The following is a 15,744-nucleotide window of genomic DNA, read 5'->3' on the forward strand; positions in this document are numbered from 1 at the left end:
ACGGCTTTAAATTTAGACCATGAAGAAGGACCCAGGCGAGCTGAGGAGCCTCTGCTGGGCCTGTGCTGGGAGCAATGGGGAGGAAATGTGGTGAAGTCGATAAAAGAGGAGCTGCACTTCTTCTAATGGCTGTTATCAGTCTAATGTGTTTCAAACAAAGTGCCCCAGTTTTGTGCCACACCACCAAATGTGACTCTAAAATTAAAAATTTAATTTTTTTTTAGTTTTTCCAACTTCATAGTTTGTGCCCAATGTGCAGTCATTTAAATGTTGTACACTGCAATTAAATGTTACACAAATAGTGAAATAATAAATAATAAACTTGAGTCATGCTTTTGGTGGGGGGGGCTTTTGTTGGTGACTGCTGACACCTGCTGGCGGCGCATCTGAACTACACCATCTGTCGTTTGGACAAATATAAACATAAAGTAATAAAGAAGCTGTCTCTGTGTGGTTGTGTGAGTGTAAAACAACATAAACAAATCTATTTTCGTCCTTCCACTCATCGATATTTAATCACATGTGTATAAAAATAAACAGACACGTAGGTAAACATGGAATATTCTAGGCCTGGCTTTGGGCGGCTGTGATTGGTCCGTTTGGCCCAGAGGAAATAAAACATTGATGGTTCCTCCTCATCAGCTTGTGGATGCTCTCTCTCTCTCTGTGGCGTTAAAGCTCGTGTTTGTGTCTGAGGTGGGTGATTTTTTATTTGCTTGCTTTGTCTTTGTCTCTTAATGAATCTTCTCCTGCACTTTTAAAAAGGCCATTGTTATTGTCGTGCCCTGAATTGTTGTCGGGTTAGCTCGCTGGAGCTAAGCTTAGTGAGTCAGTTATTTAGGTCAGCTGGTCGGGTGAATTAAATGTTTCGTCAGGTGGCAAAAAAAAAAACATGCCGTGACTTTGTCACTTAAATAACTATTTACCTTTGTTGTTCAGTTCATGTGTGGCAGGCGAATGCTATCATCCTTTTTTGTGTGTGTGCAAACCTCGTGACAGGATATCTAAGCAACTTTCCAGTCAATAAGAAGATAACCAGAAACTCACATTGCATTGTCCTATTCTAACCTTTAATGTTGTATTCTTATGGTTCTTTTTGTTTGTTTTTGTTGTTTGCTGTCTACTTTTATTTATTGTAAGGTGTCTTTGGGTGACAGAAAGGCGCCCATGAAATAAAATGTATTATTATTATTATTATTTATTATTATTATAACTGTCTATAAATAAGTCAGCTTACATTTAGTCCACACATAGAGGTCCACATCTTGAAACTGGGCCCTGGTTACTCATGCATACCGAGTTAACTTGTCCAAGTGCAGCCTTGTTCTCAATTAGATGACGATGATGATTTTAATGAAGCCTCTCCAAGGGGATTCATCATACTTCATACCAGAATTCATTTTTGTTATGGGAATATTTTTAAGAATAACCCTTGATTAAGGAAGACTGGGTACAAAGTTTAAAAGTTTAAGTTGAATTTATTATTCTTGTACAAGAAGGAGCGTTTAAAAGTGCAACACACAAAAGTGGTTACAGAGAAAAGGCATACATACAGAGAAATGTATAAGAACAGTTGGTTCTTATACATTTTTTTTTTTTTTTTAAATGGGCTGTCTCGGACACCTCCCACCTGATACAGATAATATAATAACATTCCTTTTTGGTTTTCTGCTCAGTAATGGGCATTATGTTTCATATCCAAATGATACTCCTCTAGCCTAGTCTCTCCTAACCTTGTACTATTGATTTATAATTATCTCTCCCTGCCAGGCTAAAACACAGGCCAAATAAGGGAAGTGCACGAGACATTCAAAAGACAGGATACACACACAGACTATATGAATTAAAACACTTGAAGCCCAGTATAATCCTAATTTTCAAAGTCTGTTGACTGTTATAAGACCAGTGCAACCTTAAAACATGGTTATTGATTATGTCCTTATTGTATTCATGGTGGAAACAAACAAGTTGGGTCACTTGTAAGATTTTATTACTGAACTCTGTCGACTTCTTTCTTTCTGCGCTCCACTCTTGTTTATTTCAAAACAAAAGTGTTCAAAGTTAATTAATAAACATAATTATTTCATAACCTGGAATAACAAAGTCATATTTGTAGACTGGGGGACATTGATCAAAAACATTACAGCCCAGAATAAGAAAGAACAACTTCACCCATCGTACTAATGTATAACGTTATTGAGATGCATTAGATAATAATGGAATTGATCGTTGAGCTGTGGTTGACGGCCTTCGTGTCATCTGTCTTTTATAGGAGAGGGGGACTTACCAACCGCCAACATGTCGAGCAAAAGGGCCAAGGGAAAGAACACCAAGAAGCGTCCTCAGCGCGCCACGTCCAACGTGTTCGCTATGTTTGACCAGTCTCAAATTCAGGAGTTCAAGGAGGCCTTCAACATGATCGACCAGAACAGAGACGGTTTCATTGACAAAGAAGACCTTCATGACATGTTGGCATCATTAGGTAAACCTAACAGCACATTTACACACGTTTAGAGCACCTGTTTTCATAAAGCCCATGTCTTCTCAGTGTGGGTAGTGGCTGAGAGTGAGCTTCATAAATCCTCTTTTACTCTTGTTTCATAGGTAAGAACCCCACAGATGAGTACCTGGAGGCAATGATGAATGAAGCGCCGGGTCCAATCAATTTTACCATGTTTCTGACCATGTTTGGAGAGAAGCTGAATGGCACTGATCCTGAGGATGTGATCCGTAACGCTTTTGCCTGCTTTGACGAGGAGGGCACAGGTGGGGTGAAGTTTTCTGTGTACTGTGTTTTAAACGATTTGCATCTTGTGATGTCATTTCTTAGTGTCTCCTGACATAATGCTGCCAGGACACCTTTTTGTTTTATTAAAAGTATTTATGATCAAAGGAAATGGTGACCTGGTTGTTTTACCTCCCTCTCCCACAGGTATGATCCAGGAGGAGTATCTGCGGGAGCTGCTCACTACGATGGGCGACAGGTTTACAGACGAAGAAGTGGACGAACTCTTCCGAGAGGCGCCCATCGACAAGAAAGGCAACTTCAACTATGTAGCATTCACACGCATATTAAAGCACGGCGCCAAGGACAAAGACGATTAGTGACAGAAGCAGCTCCGGGGGGTTTATTCTGTACATTGTGTATCTTTTAATGGGTCTTCACTTTAGAACTGCTATATCCTGTTATCTGGCTCATGACAAGCTTCACTGTGGTACAGCTCACTGAAGGTTAATTGTTTAAGCTGCTTGTTGGACCATACCTCTGAACAACCCCTCCCCTTCTCCAACTCCTCAACCTTACTCCCAAAGCTCATTTGCACATCTGTTGAAAAGCCCACTAAAGGGTCAGTTTGTATAAGCTAGTTAAGATGTATGAGAAAGACCCTCATGGATAAAAGCTGGAAATAAACAGAAACAAGGAGTCTTGTCATTGTGACTGGTTTGCTTTTACTGAATCGTTTGTATTTTGTAGGAAATTAAAAGATTAAAACTGCGTTCTGACATGAATCACCAATGCTTTATTCATTTTTCCAGAAGATTTCTTTTTTTTAATTTTAAAACAAAAGCAAAATCAATGTGTCCGTCCCTGTGATGCAAGACCAATTCCACAGTTCACATTAATTAAAAAAGATTACGCAGGATCAGTCACTGGATTTAACAAAAGGTGCTGACTCAATGTAGAGTGATAAATATACACTAAATGGCCAAAAGTATGTGGACAGCAGGCTGTTTTTTTTAAATGTTTGGGCTAAGGTTGTAACAATTATTTTCCAGATTTATTTATAAAATGCTCATTTTATCTAATGCCTTTGAAGAAATGGTTTCCCCCAGTTTGCTGATGAACTTGACTGGCCTGCACAGAGCTACGACCACTGGGATGCCTAACATCAGAGCCTGACCTCACTGATGATCCCTGCTGCTAGTCTCCTAAAATCCTGTGCTAGTGGCAGGGATTAATGCTGTTTGGGTGTCCACATACTTCTGGAAATGTGTGTACAAACTGCCACAGTTGGTATATCAGAACAAGAAGAAAAAAACAAACCTATTTTCTCTGTTATTGGACACTTTGTGAGTTACTAGGGGAACCGATAACTTGATAAGATTGGATTCTTTACATAATTAGCCACAATTCAAAGCACCTCTGATCCTTTCACAGAGTGACTGTGGTTACAATATCTCAAGGAGCACTTCATGTGTCTTTAACCCGGAGAACGTAGCCCAGCTGTGCCCAGGATCGGCGCCGATAACCAGCCTCCTCTTCTGTTCACAGGGTTCTCTTTCATACACGTCACGTCAACAATAAATAGACAAGGAGCTGCTCCACACTTGAAGTTTTCTGTACATTTTGCAGTTGCTCACAGAGCAATGTATAGCACACAGTATAGAAGATTTTGTAGCTCTACTCCGCCAGGGCAAGATTTTTCGACTGGATCTTTGATAGGTGGTCTGATATACAAGCCTCGATCTTGTCACACTGGGCCAGGAAATCCTATTGACAGAAAATAATAACGTTTAATTATAACAATATTCTGATTTTCAATGAAAACATTTGGTTGACACTGACCTGCACTGTCTTTACAAGTCCCTTTTTCTTCATCCTGCAGTCGTTGAAATTTTCTGGGAGACTCTGTTAAAAGAAGGAGTTTGTTGTTTTCTAGTGTGACATATGATAAATGAAACATGCACACAAGAATAAACACACGAGCCAAAATCAATTACCAAAGCATCGATCTGCTCCAGGATCTTCATGAACTGTTCCGCTGCTATTTTCACTCTGTGGTCTAGTTTACCCAGCGCCTCTGCTTGGAGGTCTTTGGCCAGGAAACCCTGTGGAAGAAAATGGGTGATAATTAGAAACTGAACAATTTTGCATCCTAAAAAAACAAAACTGATAATTAATTGCTTACATTCTTGAGTCCGGTCAACTCCCCGTCTACCTTCTCCAGCTTTTTAGCCGTCTGCTCCACAGATTTCTCAATGTCTTTAAGCTTCTTCAGTTCAGCTTCTTCCTCAGGACTGTTCTGTTTTTAGATAATTGTCGGTATTTGATTACATATACTGTCATATACATATACCGTCACGCATCGTAGACATCACACATGTGAAGGCCTTACCCGCTTTCCAATCAGCATGAGTTTACAACCTTCTTTTATTCCATAGCTGGACAGACTCTCCTCCATGTCCTTCAGTGATTTTCCTGAAATGCCAGGATGGATAGGGAAAGGTTAGAGCTGGATATGTCATATAACATTCAAGCTCACTTGACTGTGAAAGAAAAAAAGAGAGAAACCTACAACAGTCTACCTTTAAAGATGAGTTTCTGTGAGGTCTGTGGGACTCCAGTAGCTTGAGTGAGAGCATCTGACAGGTCTTTGACAATGGGGCCTTTGCCATCATCCTGGCCGGTTAATGTGATGCTGTGCTTTGTAGATCCTGGAGTGAGAGTGAGAAATTATAGCTTCAAGTGTAAAAATGTTAGCATAAGGACTTCCCTGAGTGGATTTTCTTTTTTATACCGGAAAAAAGTGAATTACTTGGATGTAAACACGATCATTCCGATTGATAATTTTCATCGCTCTAGATATAGTTAGTAAATGTTACCCTTGAGGATTAGGCAAAAGTGTTTGAGCATACACTGATCATATATTACAGAAACATCATTCTACAGCAGGGGTGTCCAAACTTCTTTTAAAGAGGGCCAAATCTGACAATGTGAAGATGCCCGGGGGCCAATACTAACATTTTAAAAATGAAAAAATTACCAATAAAGAGTTACATACAAACGCACTGTTCTGTAACAATTTTATTTTCATTGTCACAATTATTTTTAAATGGGTATGTAACCAAATCTAAACCAGTGAGGCATGAACAAATCTAAAAACCAGTTCCTCCTTTCTTTCAGATCTGGAGTCAAATAACAAAGAATAAATTTTCTGAACCTCGTGTTCATTCTAAACATGACATTATGAGTGATGCAAAGTCTATTAACATTTAAGTTTAAAATCACTCTTGCTCTTGTCTTTAACTAAATAATTCAGAAAGTAATATTTTGTGTCACATCTACAGATATATAACACCAGCAGTTATGTCCTTAAAGGTTCAAATGCTTTGTTAAGTCGACCAAAAAAGCCAAGTCTTCCAGCCATTCAGTATCTGACAATCCTAGCAGGACATAAATAATATATTATAAAAATGAACCTTTGAGCCGCGGGACTTTGGACATGCCTGTTCTACAGTGATGTCTAATTCATATGTATATATTTATATAGGTAGGTAGATAGATAGATAGATAGATAGATAGATAGATAGATAGATAGATAGATAGATAGATAGATAGATAGATCTTTATAACACCTGCACCACCTGATCATGTTGTAGTCCTGTTCATGTCTTATTTTTTCTATTTTATTTCAATTATACCTTGCAGTTATTATTCATATTATGGTCACTTTATTTTGTAATATTATTTATATTATGGTCACTACTCTTGCAGTAATATTATTATTTGTATCATGGTCACTTTCTTTGCAATATTTCTTACTCTATGGTCACTTTACATTACAATACTCTTTTTATACATCATGCCACTTTTATCCTCAGTACTTGTCTGTTTTTGAAGGTTGATTGTTTTGCCTTTTCTACTTTTTTCTAATTCTGTAGTGTATGCTACACTTTCCTCTGCTGCTGTAACAAGTAAATTTCCCTGTGGTGGGATGAATAAAGTATATCTAATCTAAATCTAGACAGACAGACAGACAGACAGATGGGAAATTAGTCCGGTATATTCGAATAAAATACTGAGGTAGAAAAAAATAAAAACACAGAATGGGACAAGAAAAAAAAACACAAAATAAACAGGTAGATAAGGTACAGTGGCAAGATGATGGTAATAGTACTGATGATATAATGGCATATAATAACAATAATAACTGTAACAGTATATAACAATAATAATAATATATCTATAGAGACACACATAGAAATGTGTCTTATATTTAGCCTTCAGTCAAAAAAATACTTTTAAATTAAAATGTCAGGTGTATTTAAACGGTTTAATCATACACATTAACGCATTAAGAGGTCAATGTTTCTTTGATTATATTCAATTAAACATTAAAGTTAAAACACATTAGCCACAGGAGCTAACCCTTTCCTCGCTACTCGAGCGCTGGTTGGTTAAACTCACATCTCCACGTCTATCTATCGTCTGTTAATAATCAGGCAGAAATCGTATTACCGTATGCAACTGTCACTGTTATCGTCTGCTCTGACATTTTGTTGTTTTTGTTTTGTTTTTTAAAATCACAGCAAGAGAGAAACACACCGCTAACTGTGACATTAGCCGAGGAGCTAACTACTTCCGGCACAGACAGGAAACAGTTCTTCGTGCGGTTGTAGTTTTTTTTTTTTTTTTTTTTTTTTTTTTAACGGAACGATAAATACACACAAAATACACACACACACACACAAATTGCGCGATATAAAGTGAGAGCATTTAAGTTACGCGCACATATATCGTATAAAAACAAAACTTGTTTGTGTTTTCACCGCATTGTTTGTGGTTTTTAACACCAAAGAAGTGTTGTCATATTCAAATAATCATCGTCAAACGTGTCCAAAGTTTCCTTAAGAGATGGATATTTTCCGTGCAATAACACGACGCTCCAGAGTTCGTGCAACCGGCTCTGTGGCGCAATGGATAGCGCATTGGACTTCTAGTCAAGCACTTGAGGAGTGATTCAAAGGTTGTGGGTTCGAGTCCCACCAGAGTCGCACTTTTAAACAGTGATTTCAGAACTGTGAGATACATCATGCACGTTTCCAACAAGGTCCTTGTGGGCATGAATACTCAATAAGACATGAACTAACGTGACTTTGAGACAGCATATATACGCTTAGTGAGAAAACAAATTACATTTTCTGTAATAAAAAACAAAAAAAGTCCAAACAAATATGTTGATACTAAACGTATTAGTGATATATTCACTGACAATGTGTTTCTTTGTTTGTTTTCCGACAAAATGCAAATTTTTTTAATATACTCTCCCCTCTCAGTAACTCAGTATTAATAACATTTCACCTAACATTTAAAAAAAAACATTTTAACCTAACCCGCATCGGGACGGGAACTCAGGTCTCATGTGCGACAGTTCTGCTGTTTGTAAACATAATGTTTTATTCACACAAACATACTTTATCTTTGAACATAACCCAGGCGATTACCTTGTCACCACAACGCAATTATAAACATATAAATATAATATAGCAGGGCTGCCAAGAATGTTCAATTAGCACCGAGGACACTGCTGTCATATCTTTGATATTTCTTCTGATAATTTGGGTTTTAGCAACTCAGGTAGACTTAAAAACTGTGTCTTTATAGGCTGATTTCAGCATATGATTTGTATTCCTGGCATTGTGGGAGATGGTTTGAAACAGCATTTATACATATAGGTGAAGAATTAATACGCTTATTAAATGGTGTTTTAAAATTAGATTTAGGATTAAGATTTAGTTAAACTATTGTAACTTGCAATAAAGTCTGGGTACAGTAGACGGCGGGACCTCTGGGAATTTGTTGGGCGCCAACATGTTGGTTGAACCTTTACAAATATTAATAAGCACAACATGTTGATGGTAGTCCACCCTCTTATACTATGCATAATTTCTTGGCTCTAAGCCGTCTTTATCTTTCAAATGTATGGAGATTTTTTAGGTCTGGTTGAACTCTGCTGATCCACTCGATTATTTGGGTGTATTATGGTTCATAAGTGGCAACTTGAAGCACTGACATGGACAGTTTGTGGGATCAGAAAGGAACACACAGGACAAAACACAGATTATTGAATGATGACAATTGACTTTAAAAGGGCCTTTAGTTGACTGTATCATGTTTAATTACATTTTATTTTGTCTTTGTTTAGTTTGAGATTTTAGTTCATTGTTATTGTTTGTTTTAAATGTGTTGCTGCTTTATTGTAAAGCACGTTGTAACTGAAAGTGGACTTTGAGTACATAGTGCCATGTCTGAAAAACACCATAAGGTGTCCAGTTGACCCTGATGATGTTATATTGTGTTAGTGACAGGTTACTGTTACTCTTTAAGAGTTTCAACACTGAGGTGCGGCAGGTGTTGTAAACTGTGATGTTCAGGCAGTTTAGTAAAGCAACAATAACAAAGCTACATGGTGTGATCACTGAGTCCATGCAAACACAATACAGAGCAGGTCAGCAGTATATACCACATAGAAGTGGTGTACATTATCTGAAAGCTGAGAACCTTGAGATTAATTTGAGATGTAGATTTTAGTCAGAAATCTGTAATACATGTTCAAATATTGAGAGTTTACGGTCTTAGCACGTTACAATTTAAGTATATAATGACCAATTCCATGCTCTAATATGTCTGCTGTGTTTGTTGCAGCTGTTTTTCGGTTGATACATATTCTTACACAGATTTGGTGCAAGTTTAAACGCACCCTCACTGACAGCAGACCATGTGCGGCACTGTCAAAAACATTCATGACCACTGCTGAAGCTCTTCTCCAGCAAACAATTTACAGTCCAACAAAACTCATAATTAACACTCAAGTAACACTAGGCTATGTGGTCCAGGTCATTTTATATCATGAGGTCAAGTTTCAATAAATAGTCTGCTACAGCCTCTGAAAGACTGTAATGTTGGCCGCAGACATCAATATTGACAAACAGTGAAGCAAAACTTTTAAAATTTTTTCTATTTTATTTGTTTTATTTTTTGGTGTTTTGTTTTTTTTTTCTTTTCAATTTAAATTAATTAAATTAAATTATGGGAGAACCAGAGCACCTGGAGAAAACCCTTAGACACAGTCATGTACACTTGACTCATTGCTAGCATTGGGTCTGTCAGCTGCAGCTGTAATCAGGGACAGCAACGCTTCAGCCAAGCCAGCATTTTTTTTTTTCAATTTAAATTAAATAAATTGTGGGAGAACCAGAGCACCTGGAGAAAACCCTGAGGCACAGTCATGTACACTTGACTCATTGCTAGCATTGGGTCTGTCAGCTGCAGCTGTAATCAGGGACAGCAACGCTTCAGCCAAGCCAGCATTTTTTTTTTTCAATTTAAATTAAATAAATTGTGGGAGAACCAGAGCACCTGGAGAAAACCCTGAGGCACAGTCATGTACACTTGACTCATTGCTAGCATTGGGTCTGTCAGCTGCAGCTGTAATCAGGGACAGCAACGCTTCAGCCAAGCCAGCATTTTTTTTTTCCAATTTAAATTAAATAAATTGTGGGAGAACCAGAGCACCTGGAGAAAACCCTTAGACACAGTCATGTACACTTGACTCATTGCTAGCATTGGGTCTGTCAGCTGCAGCTGTAATCAGGGACAGCAACGCTTCAGCCAAGCCAGCATTTTTTTTTTCAATTTAAATTAAATAAATTGTGGGAGAACCAGAGCACCTGGAGAAAACCCTGAGGCACAGTCATGTACATTTGCAATGAGACATACTGTGCTAACAATACAATGCTGCATCTTCACTTGATGACATCTAACAGCAGCAGCTTAGAGACTTGACCATTCTGGAGAAGCCCTGTCTGACCCTCTGTAACCACTTGTGCTTGGTTTTGACTTCGACAAAGTCACTTGGATTGTTACTGGTGCCAGCAGCAGCAGCCTCATCTTGGCAAGCTTGGATTAGTGGTCTGTTACCATTGCCGGCAGGAGTTCTATCAGTTACGGTTGCAGGTCTGTAACTCGGGCCTGCAGCGGTGGCTTCACCTGATGGTATTCCATTATTATTATCCATAGTGGTTTCTTTATCTTTACCTGACATCACAGGGGGCTTGGAGCTGGAGAAGGCCCGTCTGATCCTCTTTAACAACTTCTTCTTTGTTTTGACTTTAACAAAGTTACTTGGATTATTATTGTTGCCAGCAGGGACAGCTTCAGCTAAGCCAGCTTGGGCTGGTGGTTCATTGCCAGCATTGGTTCTGTCAGCTGCGGCTGTGACTCTGTAATCAGGGACAGCAGCAGCAGCTTCAGCTGAGCCAGCTTGGGCTGGTGGTTCATCACCTTTGCCAGCAATTCTTCTGTCAGCTGTGGCTGCTGTGCTGAACCTGGGGAAATCAGCAACAGCTTCAGCTAAGCCAGCTTCGACTGGTGGTCCATTGTCATTGCCAGCAGGAGTTCTATCAGTTACGGCTGCAGGTCTGTAACTCGGGCCTGCAGCAGTGGCTTTATCCAATTGCATTCCATTATTAGTATCCGTAGGGGTGTCTTCCTCATCTGGACATGGGTCTTTCGATGAAGTAATGGCTGACATTACAGGGAGCATGGATTCAGCTGTTGGCTGCTCCCGCTGGCAGTTTTCAATAATAAGGCGGGCTGATTTCACATAATTGTCTTGAATGTGACTACCAAAGTGATCCATTGTGATAAAAGAGTGCTTTAAAGCATTGCGTGGTGTAATTCTTTTTTCAGGGTCCACACGCAGCATAGATTTGATGAGGCTTAAAAAGGCCTGTGTATCAAGAAACTCGGCGAAATCCTTCAGTTCTCCACTGGTGTGCACAATGTCATCAAGTCCAGTAAAGGTGCTAGAAATTCCTCGACATTTTTTGATCACTGAGCCTGTTGTGACGATATATTCACTGGGTGTTTTCATCCTCCATGGGGCAAAACGGGACAAACTGTCCTTGGTGAAAATTTCTCCGGTACGCAATCCAAGGTTTAACAGACGATCATCAGGCTGACCTAGCATCTGCACGATGAGTCTCATCACCTCATACTCAGATCTAGATGGATACAGGTTCTCGGCCAGTAACAAGAAAGCCAAAATGCAGCCAAGTGACCACATATCAACTGCTGCATCTGGTGGGAGGCCCAGGATGATCTCTGGGGCTCTGTAGCCAGTAGGTTGAATAATCTTGCCACACTTCAACTCAGAAACTGGCCTGGCCAGACCAAAATCAATTAATTTCAGCTTGAAAGGCTGCAGCTTATGATTTACTAACATTATATTGTCAGGTTTAATGTCTGTGTGTGCCACACCCATGTTTCTGAGGGTGTTTAGAGCCACTAGCATCTGTTGTGCGATTACTCTAACCTCAGATAAACTTAGTGGAACCAAAGCCCTCTCATATAACAGTTCAAAAAGATTTTTGTCAAGCATTTCAAATATCAAACAATCATATCTCTCATGTGAGAAAAGTTCAATAAATGCAAGCAAGTTATTCTTGTTGACGTCAAGCTTTTGGAGTTTTTGAAGCATAGTAAACTCATGAACACATAGCCGAGACATGTATTTAGGCATTATTTTTATGGCCAAATTCTCCCTAGTGTGCAAGTTTATGCAGTGGGCTACTTTTCCGTAAGCCCCCTTCCCTATAAACTCATTTATCTTGAATCTGCTAGATTGACTGTACAGAATGTCTTCTATATGAAGATCTACTTGATCATTTTCAGTGGTTTGTTTACACGCTGGAAATGAGTTAGAACTGGATGATTCATTCCAACTTATCACTTCGCCTGGCAATAACATGAGCTTGGAGTCAGCTGTTGTCAGGACAGGTGAATTCTCATCATTGGCGTCATTAATGTCACCACCTGTGATAAAGCAGTGCCGTAAAGCCTCAGTCGGGGTGATTCTCTTTTCAGGATCTAATTGAAGCAAAGATTTGAGGAGGCTTAAAAAGGCCTGTGTATCCTTACAATCAGAATCCTTCTTCATTGCTACACAGATGTCGTCAAGACCTGTAAATGTGTCAGAAATTCCACTGATTATTCCAGTCTCATAGCCTGTTCTGAAGTTGTACTCATCTGGTGAATTTAACCTCCACGAAGCACAAGAGGAGTCTTGGGTCCTGTTAAAATATATCTCGGTAAACATCCCAGTGTTCAGCAGGTGATCATCAGGTTGACCTTGCATTTGCACAATGATTCTCATCATCTGATATTGGCAATGTCTTGGATACAGGTGATCACCCATGCATGCATAAGCCAAAACGCAGCCAAGTGACCACATATCAATGGCTTCATTCAATGGGAGCCCCAAAATTACCTCTGGGGCATTGTAGCCAATATCTTCAAAGACTATGCCACACTTCATTTTCTGAACTGGAAAGCCGACCTGAAATCATACAGTTCACGCCTGAAGGGCTCGATCGATAATTACAAAACCTTACGTTGTTTGTATTAATATGACAATGTACCCGACCGATGTTCTGTTCAGTGCATCCAGAGCCACCAGGATCTGTTGTGAGACTACTCTAATCTCTGATAACTCAGTGGATTAAAAAACCTCTCCTTCATCAGCTCGTGAAGACTCATGTCCAGTTTTTCGAATGCAAGACAAACATGTCCGCGATGCATAAAATTATCAACAAGCCTGACCAAGTTATACTTGTCTGTTTCAAGCTTTTGGAGTTGTTTAAGTCAAGCCAACTCATTTTTACCAACCTGGCGTAGTTTCTAAACACAATCTTCACAGAAACAATCTCTGTAGTGTCCAATTTCATGCAGTTGACCACTTTTCCAAAAATCCCTTCCTCCACAAACTTTACTAGCGTGTATTTGCTTATTTCACTATACAGAGCGTCTCCTATGTGAAACTCTTCTTTCGCTTCTTTAGCACGGCTGCTGTCAGCAGAAGAAATCTTCACATTGTTCGCATCTGCCATTTCTGCCATTTGTAAATGTTTCCACTTAAATCTCCTGGTAACTGGTATTCACTGCTCCAACTCAACCAAGTAAGTACAGAGTGACCCTGAGTGAGTCATGACGTCATGTGACGTCAGAATGTTTTCCTTTGATCTTCGAAGGCTCAGACCATGTGACTCTGGTGACGTCACCATGGTACACCCACGTGTGTGTGTGTGTGTGGGGGGGGGGGGGGGGCATAATTGGCATAATTAATGCAGTTGATATAATATTATATATGATATATATATATATATATATATAGATATATATATATATATATAAATATATAAATTATATAGTGGCATGTATTATGTCCTATGGTTACGGCTGTCGCCGTTTCGCCCCACGCATGTGTGTGTGTGTGTGTGTGTGTGTGTGTGTGTGTGTGTGTGTGTGTGTGGTGTATTTCCCTTATTTAAATTCAGGTCTGCGGTTGCTGGTGAGGGGTTGAATCCTGACGGCGCCGATCTCCAAGCCGCTGGGTTTGGGATTGGCTGCGTAATCCTCCGCGTCCTCTCCCCGCCGACCAATCCGCGGGGCCCAAAAGGGCCATTTAAACAGCAGCCGCCAGAGCATCGTGGCGGCTTCATTGTGTACTGTGGTTGTGAGCTCGCCTCGTTTCGTCTTGTTAAAAAATCGTGTTTCGAAAGTGTTTAAGTTGGTGAGGATTTCGTCTGGGACTGGGCAGGGATTAGTTTAGAGATATTTACTGATTACTCATGAGGAGATTTTCTGTTAGACCCATTGGTTTAGGAGTGCTGTTTTTGGTATTTAGTTTGTAATTGTTAGACTTAGTTAGTGAGGTTTTTCTTTCTCGTTTTGGTTTTCTAGTTAGATAACATGGGCTCTGTTTAGAGTTTTCTTTTTGTTATATTTGTTTGTTCGCCCTTAGTTCCCTTTTGCCTCATCCTTTTGTTAAAACGATCTGAACTTTCATTTAATAAAATACCTTTTGTTTAATAACCTTAAAATCTGGTTTTATCTTACTTCTTTTCATACCCTTATATATGGTCGTAACATATGTGTTTAATCAAACTATTGTTAAGTTTGGGTACAGTAGAGTGTAGGAATCCAGCTTGGTTGGCGGGACCTACATGTTGGTTGAACCTTTACAAATATTAATAAGCACAACATGTTGATAGTAGTCCATCCTCTTACACTATGCATAATCCTGCTTTCTCTTGTCCAGGAACATAAAGGTGAAGATTTGTGAGTAGAGTTTTGACTATTTTCTCCATTAAAAAAAAGAAAAATGATCCCATGCCAACTATCACCCTTGGCGTCTTAAAAAAGAAAAATGATCCCATGCCAACTATCACCCTTGGCGTCTTAACAACTTTCTTACTACTTTCAGATGAGGACTTTATTAAATTTATCTCCTCTGAAATAACTCTCTTTCTGGAACATAACCAGACCCCAGGAATGTCCCCCTTAACAGTGTGGGAATCCATGAAGGCATACCTGAGGGGACAAATAATATCATAAAGCACACAGCAAAGAAAACGGCACAATACGAAACTTGAACAGTTAACAAATTACATTCTCAAATTAGATGCTACACTTGCTGTCACCCCATCCGATGATTTATTCAAACAGCGACTAACTCTCCAAACAGAGTTCAATTTGTTATCAACAAGACACATTGAAAACCTGATAAATAAATCACAGAGTAAAGCATTCGAATATGGTGAAAAGACGGGGAAGATTCTCGCCCACCAACTCCACCAGAAAACTGTGGATAGAACTATAGCTGAGATAAATGATGAATTGGGCACTAAACATTTAGACCCGGGGTTCCCAACCCGCGGACCGGGGTCCGGATCCGGACCGGATCGCCATATCATCCGGACCCGAGATTAATTGTAGAATTTTTTTTTTTTTTTTTGACAGGCGAGTCTATTTCATGCCGTAACATTACTTTTCCCTATCCAAGCACTGCACTGAGCAAGCATTGGAAGGTACCAACCAATCGTGTGAGAGTCATACTACCCATGTGATTCTATCTAGCCAATGAAATCGCCACCTTGAATTCAGAGCGAGGTGCTACGAGT

The 15,744-nt window shown here is 39.4% G+C and overlaps 3 protein-coding genes and 1 non-coding gene across 6 annotated transcripts; 2 read left to right on the forward strand and 2 right to left on the reverse strand.

Moving 5' to 3' along the window:
• The first annotated feature begins 552 nt into the window (after window positions 1–552).
• myl12.2 (myosin, light chain 12, genome duplicate 2) lies at window positions 553–3,510 on the forward strand. Of its 2 annotated transcripts, XM_019257543.2 has the most exons (4): window positions 553–696; window positions 2,273–2,482; window positions 2,605–2,766; window positions 2,933–3,105. In XM_019257543.2, the coding sequence occupies exons 2-4, from the start codon at window positions 2,299–2,301 to the stop codon at window positions 3,103–3,105; spliced, it is 519 nt and encodes a 172-aa protein (XP_019113088.1). In that variant the 5' UTR covers window positions 553–696; window positions 2,273–2,298. The 2 variants fall into 2 exon arrangements, with proteins under 2 accessions (XP_019113088.1, XP_027128298.1); XM_027272497.1 differs by lacking the exon at window positions 553–696 and having other exon boundaries at window positions 2,299–2,482; window positions 2,933–3,510.
• bag1 (BCL2 associated athanogene 1) lies at window positions 3,444–13,819 on the reverse strand. Of its 2 annotated transcripts, none has more exons than XM_027272482.1 (7): window positions 13,616–13,819; window positions 5,308–5,438; window positions 5,118–5,200; window positions 4,911–5,024; window positions 4,723–4,830; window positions 4,568–4,630; window positions 3,444–4,492 (listed from the first exon to the last, which is right to left on the reverse strand). In XM_027272482.1, the coding sequence occupies exons 1-7, from the start codon at window positions 13,678–13,680 to the stop codon at window positions 4,403–4,405; spliced, it is 654 nt and encodes a 217-aa protein (XP_027128283.1). In that variant the 5' UTR covers window positions 13,681–13,819; the 3' UTR covers window positions 3,444–4,402. The 2 variants fall into 2 exon arrangements, with proteins under 2 accessions (XP_027128283.1, XP_019113087.1); XM_019257542.2 differs by lacking the exon at window positions 13,616–13,819 and adding an exon at window positions 7,241–7,384 and having other exon boundaries at window positions 5,308–5,436.
• Window positions 7,685–7,776, forward strand: trnar-ucu (transfer RNA arginine (anticodon UCU)). Its single transcript is given in 2 exon segments — window positions 7,685–7,721; window positions 7,741–7,776. It is a non-coding gene; the product is annotated as a tRNA-Arg (tRNA).
• LOC113744107 (homeodomain-interacting protein kinase 2-like) lies at window positions 8,229–13,109 on the reverse strand. The gene is made up of 2 exons (XM_027272469.1): window positions 10,298–13,109; window positions 8,229–9,829 (listed from the first exon to the last, which is right to left on the reverse strand). The coding sequence occupies exon 1, from the start codon at window positions 13,098–13,100 to the stop codon at window positions 10,542–10,544; it is 2,559 nt and encodes an 852-aa protein (XP_027128270.1). The 5' UTR covers window positions 13,101–13,109; the 3' UTR covers window positions 8,229–9,829; window positions 10,298–10,541.
• Window positions 13,820–15,744: the final 1,925 nt, after the last annotated feature.

Source organism: Larimichthys crocea, chromosome II, assembly GCF_000972845.2.
Source record: "Larimichthys crocea isolate SSNF chromosome II, L_crocea_2.0, whole genome shotgun sequence".
Lineage (NCBI taxonomy): Eukaryota > Metazoa > Chordata > Actinopteri > Sciaenidae > Larimichthys > Larimichthys crocea.

Excerpts from the sequence above, each read along its gene's own strand:
- myl12.2 (XM_019257543.2), top strand. The coding sequence starts at position 2,299 with ATGTCGAGCAAAAGGGCCAAGGGAAAGAACACCAAGAAGCGTCCTCAG. Across the intron at positions 2,483-2,604 it reads TGACATGTTGGCATCATTAG|GTAAGAACCCCACAGATGAG; the intron begins GTAAACCTAACA and ends CTTGTTTCATAG. Across the intron at positions 2,767-2,932 it reads CTTTGACGAGGAGGGCACAG|GTATGATCCAGGAGGAGTAT; the intron begins GTGGGGTGAAGT and ends CCTCTCCCACAG.
- LOC113744107 (XM_027272469.1), bottom strand. The coding sequence starts at position 13,100 with ATGAAGTGTGGCATAGTCTTTGAAGATATTGGCTACAATGCCCCAGAG.
- bag1 (XM_027272482.1), bottom strand. The coding sequence starts at position 13,680 with ATGGCAGAAATGGCAGATGCGAACAATGTGAAGATTTCTTCTGCTGAC. Across the intron at positions 5,439-13,615 it reads GACAGCAGCCGTGCTAAAGA|AGGATCTACAAAGCACAGCA; the intron begins AGCGAAAGAAGA and ends CACTCTCACTCC. Across the intron at positions 4,831-4,910 it reads AGTTGACCGGACTCAAGAAT|GGTTTCCTGGCCAAAGACCT; the intron begins GTAAGCAATTAA and ends TTTCTTCCACAG.